The sequence below is a fragment of the Hakea prostrata genome, chromosome 7 (genome assembly GCF_041222555.1).
Source record: "Hakea prostrata isolate BN-2017 chromosome 7, UWA_Hpros_2, whole genome shotgun sequence".
Lineage (NCBI taxonomy): Eukaryota > Viridiplantae > Streptophyta > Magnoliopsida > Proteales > Proteaceae > Hakea > Hakea prostrata.
In genome coordinates this window covers 69,625,858-69,631,991 of record NC_142606.1, presented here as the reverse complement: position 1 = coordinate 69,631,991, position 6,134 = coordinate 69,625,858, and the positions used below count along the sequence as shown (strand labels likewise).

General features: G+C 36.3%; 1 protein-coding gene across 1 annotated transcript; it reads right to left on the bottom strand.

The window, feature by feature from the left end:
* Positions 1 to 1,940: 1,940 nt before the first annotated feature.
* On the bottom strand, positions 1,941 to 2,926 carry LOC149011881 (auxin-binding protein ABP19a-like). The gene has a single exon (XM_089164328.1). It carries the CDS (start codon positions 2,852 to 2,854, stop codon positions 2,213 to 2,215), a length of 642 nt encoding a protein of 213 aa, XP_089020454.1. The 5' UTR covers positions 2,855 to 2,926; the 3' UTR covers positions 1,941 to 2,212.
* Between the last annotated feature and the right edge of the window lie 3,208 nt (positions 2,927 to 6,134).

Here is a 6,134-nt window from a genome sequence, read left to right as displayed (position 1 = left end):
CCCACCCCCCCCCATGCACTCCTCTTCCCCCACAAAAAAAGGTAAAACCCAAGACCAAAATCCTATTGTTTCTGCATAAGAAGTTGTCACCACTTTATAAGCAAATGAATTCAGCCCAATGAGAAGTTTTCGAGCCCAGTTAAGGCATTTGAGGGCTTTATGACGTTAGGATCTTCATCTGTTTGTCAACTTGAAATCCAGGATTTAAGATACTTGGACAATTTTCAAGCATTGATTGGTTCCTGGAGCTTTTTCCAAGTTTTTCGAAAAAGAAACACTTTTTTATGCGTTTGAAAAAATTTGCTTCTAGAAGTAGAAAATTGTAAAAATATTTTACGAAATTTGTTAGGGATAATTACTGTTGCCCCCTTGTACTTTGATTTTATTACTAATTTATCCCATGTACTTTTTAAAATTGCTAATCCAACCTTTAACTTTGTCTACAATTACTAATGTCCCCCTACCGTTAAGCTCCATTAGTTTACTGATGATGTGGCATCTATATATATTTTTTCAAAATCTCAAAAATAACCCTGCAATTATCTTTTTACTTATTTACTCTTTTGTCAAGTTATAATACTACCCTTAATTAAAGGAAAAAATCAACTTTAAATTAACTTTTCTTTTTTGAAAAGAAATCACCGAATAAAGAAAAGATGTGATTTTTCTTCTCTAAAAAGAAATCACAAAATAAAGGAAAAATGTAATTAAATAAAACTTAAAATAGAAAATAAAATATTAAGAAATATCAAATTTAATTCAAAGTTGAAAATTGAAAATCACCTAATAGATGCTGACTATTATGCATGTTACCAAATTTCCTATCAATTAGCATCTTATATGCTAATTTATTTGTAAAACTTCTATCGTGTGATTATGAAAAATTTAAGTGGAAAGTGAGACTTTCAACAACTATGAGTATGTGATCTCACCAAATTCAAAACTAATTCTAAAAAATAAGATTTTAAGGATATAATTGACATTCAATATAATTTCTATAAATGAGGGTAATACCATAATTTTTTATTTCTTAAATTTAATGAAGGGCAAAATAGACATTTCATATTTGATGTTAACAGCCACTTAACACCGTTAGAAGTGAAGGGGGCAATATAAATTTCATAAAGAAGTAGGTTTAATTAGTATTAAAACAAAAATATAAGGGGCAATAGTAATTATCTCAATTTGTTATTGTTATGTTTAGAGTGTCAAATTCCAAAAATACTGCTTTTAAAATCTGTTTAAACCCAACTCACACCCAATTTTGCTTCGAGAAATAAAACAATAAAAAATAGTTGTTGCGTCAAAAATATTTCTCAAAGCAAAAATTTTACATCATCCATGCGAAACGAAAAAGTTTTATCGAACGGCTTTTTTGTCAATTTTTCTGCTTGCTGACACAAGAAACACTAAAAACTGTTTTTTGATGGATTATCAAACGAATCCAAATCAGATACAGACCACAGAGTGCAGCCTTATCATAAGTGGCTGCTAGCCAAACTGGGTAGGGACTATGAATAGACATTTTCCTATGGAATATGGATGGACTCCACCAGTTAGACAGAGATCATGCAAGGCATTTATTTCCATTCATATATCCCCTGTGCTCCCATTTGTAACCCATGTAGGGTCAGAAAAGAATTTAAAGAACCAATTGGTGAATGCAAAGTGGCTTATCTTTCTGACTTGTATAAAGCATAAACCATAAACTGACTGATAATAACAAAATCGTTATCCCTTAGACCTCAAACAAGAATTCTTGTGCATTTCTATTTTCCAGTTAGTTAGGATTGTGTGATTGTTCAATCATATTTATCTTTTTTATTTTTTATTTTTCAACAGAAATAGTTCAATCATATATGCATAATCCAGTTTATTTTCTTGAACAAACTAGTGCATTACCACAATTTTTGGGCTCACTTTCCTTGCAAACAACAGTGTGAAAAAGTATAAATGCATAGAAACTAAAAAAAAAACTATTTCTTACCTAAAACAGAGAAGCGGAACAAAAAAAGCTTACCAAACAACCAGACTTAGAACAATGAACAATTGATTTGCAGAAGCAAAAGAAGGAATCAAATACAATTACAATTGAGAAGAGGATCAATGCTTTACAATATCAATAACATGGAATATTGGTAGCTTAGCTATTGCAGAAGGAAACTAAGAAGAAGCAAAGAAAGGATATCCCTTCTCCAGAGAGAGAGATTAATTAGCCAGTGCCACCAAGGACACCCTTGAGCTTCTTCACCTGAGCATCATCAAGGAATGTTGTCTTCTCCACAATAGAAGAAGGCAAGTCATTGGCAAACAATGCAAAATCCAGTATCTGGAGACCAGGGGTGGCACTACTGAAGCTAACAAACGCAATGGCTGTAATCCCACGAGCATTTATCTGGAAATGAAGCAACCCTTTTGGGAAGACCATGATATCACCCTTCTTGAGTGTCTTCAAATAAACAGTATTAGCAGAAGAAGAGATGAACCCAGCAAGAATAGAGCCCTGAACCACCACTAGCACTTCTGATCCACCTGGATGAGTGTGCATTGGAATTACACCACCAGGTGCAAGGTCTAAACGTGCAATGGAAATCCCAAGCCCATTCACTCCTGGGAATTGGGTTGCAAAAGCTGGAGTCACTGCAGCCTTGATGATGTTAGAGGTGTTACCACCCAAGCGGAGACCAGTAAACACAAAGTCATCCACAGTGACATTTGCAGGAATCTTACAGGAATAGCCTTCAGGGCCTTCTGGGCCTGTGAAGTCTGCTACACAGAAGTCTTGGACAGCACCATGAGAAGGGAAGGGGAAGGAGAAGCAAAAGAGAAGAGCAAGGAGGAGGATATGCAACATTTTCCACTGACTTAAGTGTGTTTCTTTTGGGTTGTAGTACTCAAGCCTTCAAGGTTCAGGTTCCCATATATAGAAACTAGAACAGAACGAGTTTGATGTGAGGTAGTGAAGGAGAGTGAGTTGGAGTGAAAGAGAAGTCATGGACTGAAGCTGTAAAGCATGTGACAAGTGGAGAAGCATAGGATTCTTATCTGCATATAAAACAAGTAGCCTATTTATGTCTCAGAAAGGGAATGTTTAGTTCATTCTCAACTGGCTTATTCTTCTTATTGGTAACTCAAAAACAGTGAATCTGAGTGCTTTAGAGTAGATTAAAAACACAAACTAGTTCAATTTGTATCTTTGATTAGTTAGTTTTTCTTGTTTCTACTCTGAAAACAAAGGAAGATTAGGCAGAAGATTAGTTCAGTTTTACTGTTTTAGGCTAGTTTTGAATTGCTGAATCAATTCACAGAAGAGTCAACCAGTTCAGGTGAATCAATTATAATTAGGAATCCCTAGATTTTACCTCTGTGGTCCATGGGCACATGGAAAGACTTAAGACTGAGTTATAGAACTCCATAAGAAGACATGACAGCTAATAAGGTGCCTCTGCTAAGTTTTCTCCTCTACCTCACATAACAGATGACCACACAAACTATTGTGGATCATAAAAATTCTTTTGCCAGTGGATCACAATGAGTCTGGAAATAAAACAAAACTGTAGCTGCTTCTGTCACAACCAAACCCATAACTCTTGGAAGGCTTTCTGGACACTATCATCAAGGATCAACCATGACAAGGAAAAAAGAACAAATAAATCAGTTATACATTCTCTTTGAATCACCTCAGTGAAAAGAACTGGTTTCTCAATGATTAACCTTAGGTACAACCATCCCAAGCTTTAATGGAAATAGTTTTCTACAAGGTGAAAAAGTATGCATCCATAGAACTTTCACTTTCAATGATAAAGGCTTTTCTGGAATCCAATGACAATGTAGAAATCTGAGTAATTAGTCCAAAAAATTACTTCCAAAAAGCCTAGCTAAAGCTCAGAGTAGAGGGAACCTTTGAGATTTCACTTTCAACTGAGGGCATCTACATCAATTTTTGCGGTGGCAGCTGTTGGATGTCACTGCACTGCAAAGAAGAATGGTGCATCAAACTGAGCTATTTAGGTTCAATGCTACAAACTTAATGGCTGACCATGAACTGGGCAGTTGAAAATTGTTTCAAGAAAATATGGGCACAGAGTGAACTCAAGCTCACCACCTTAAAAGGAAGACTAGGGCTGGCAGTGGACTTAAAATAGAGCACCAGAGGATGAACAACTGATCATTTGGCCAAACATGTATAAAAACACCAATGCACATGTTGAAGTGTTGACTGAAATCCTTACATGTATCATTGGGACACTGCAGGCCTTTAATCTATAATAATAGAATGAAGTGAAGAATACAAGAATGCCCAATGTGGGACTAAAATTAATAGAACTCCTAACAAGACAAAACTACCCTTCTTTGACTTACAACACTCCCCCTCAAGTTTTTTTTTTTTTTTTTTTTTTGGTAGAAAACTAGATTAAATAGAAGGAGACACAAGCTCTGGCTGAGGAACATTCTCCTTCAGCCAGACAGTGGAATTATGCCAAACCAGTGTTGTCTCAAGCACTAGGGCTTCCTGAGCCAAGGAATGAGCCACAGAGTGGTGCATAGAAGTCTATCATGCCCAACTTGCTAAAAATGCTACTGAATAACTTGACATTCAAGCTCTTGGTAAAAATATCAACTCATTTATTATTAAATGTGACAAATGAAATCTGAATTAGCTCAGGCTCGACTTTTTACTTGATAAAATGCATGTCAATCTCTACATGTTTCTTCTTGTCATGTTGAAATGTGTTATGTGCTATACTTATAGGTCCTTCTAGATTTGCCCGAAGTTCCTGGAGAAGGCTCTTCAACCATAATGCTTCACAAATACCTAAGCTATAGATCTAAATTCGGCTTCAACACTAGATCGAGCAATTATTGCCTGTTTCTTGCTCCACTGTGACACCTAGTTACCCCCAACATAAGTGCAATAATTAAATGTAGATCTTCTATCATCTAGACAGCATGCCCAATCTGCATCTGTATATTCAACATGACCACGAGAAGAAATCAAGATTTCCTTACCAGGAGAAGCCTTTAAGTACCTCAAGATACAGTACATTGTATCTAGATGTGAAGAGTAAGGCTCATGCATGTATTGACTGACAAGGCTAATTGCGAAGGTGATATCAGGTCTGGTATGTGACAGATAAATTAGCTTCCCAACTAGTTTTTGATAGCTGGTCTTGTCAACTAGTTCTCCTTCCTTTGCCTTCAAATGTTAATTTGGTTCTATTGGGATCTCAGTAGGTCTACACCCTAACATCTCAGTCTCTTCTAGAAGGTCCAATATGTACTTTCTTTGAGATAGAGAAATAGTATTAGCTAAAATGTCAGTTACAACCCAAGAAAGTACCTAAGTTTGCCCATGTCTTTTATTTCAAACTATGTCCCTAAGAAAGCCTTCAAGGTTGAGATCTCTTCCTCACTACTTCCTGTGATGACTAGTCATCTACATACACTAGAAGAATTGTAATATGAGAAGCATCTCGTTTAACACATAGGGTATAGTCTGCATTGCTCTACTTGTAGCCAAACCCATGAGGAATTACCAAAACATTTGACTCTTCACTCAATCCAATATAAGGTTTCATCAAATAATAGGGGGTCCTTATGAAACCTCCCAAACGCAATAGCCTTATGAAACCTCCCAAACCAAGCCCTAAGGGACTGCTTTAGTTCATACAATGCTCTCCTCAATCTGCACACTTTCCCATGTGTTTCAAGATTAGAATATCCAGGGGGTACATCTATATATTCTTCTAGAAGTTATCCATGTAGGAAAGCATTCTTGACATTATTAACTACTCTGGAGTATGTATTTTGAGCAACCTTCCAAACAGTAGCAGCATCTAAGAGAAGGAGATAGTTCTCTGAAATGCTTAGTTCAATGGAATTAAGAAAAAATCCCATGACCAAACATCCATCTATATACCACTTGGTGAATTGTGGATCAGGAGTAGAAGGCTTGGTAGAAATTCCATCAAGATTTCCAGTATGACCACGAGCACCAACAACAAGAGAAACATAACGAGACCATCGAAGGTAATTGGTCCCATTAAGTTTCACAATAGTCATCTGAAACGGAGAAAGCTCACGGTCCCGAGGATAGATGTAATCGAAACTCTTCAAATGTGCTAAACAAGGGA

Coding starts and splice junctions, on each gene's coding strand:
- LOC149011881 (XM_089164328.1), bottom strand. CDS start 2,854: ATGTTGCATATCCTCCTCCTTGCTCTTCTCTTTTGCTTCTCCTTCCCC.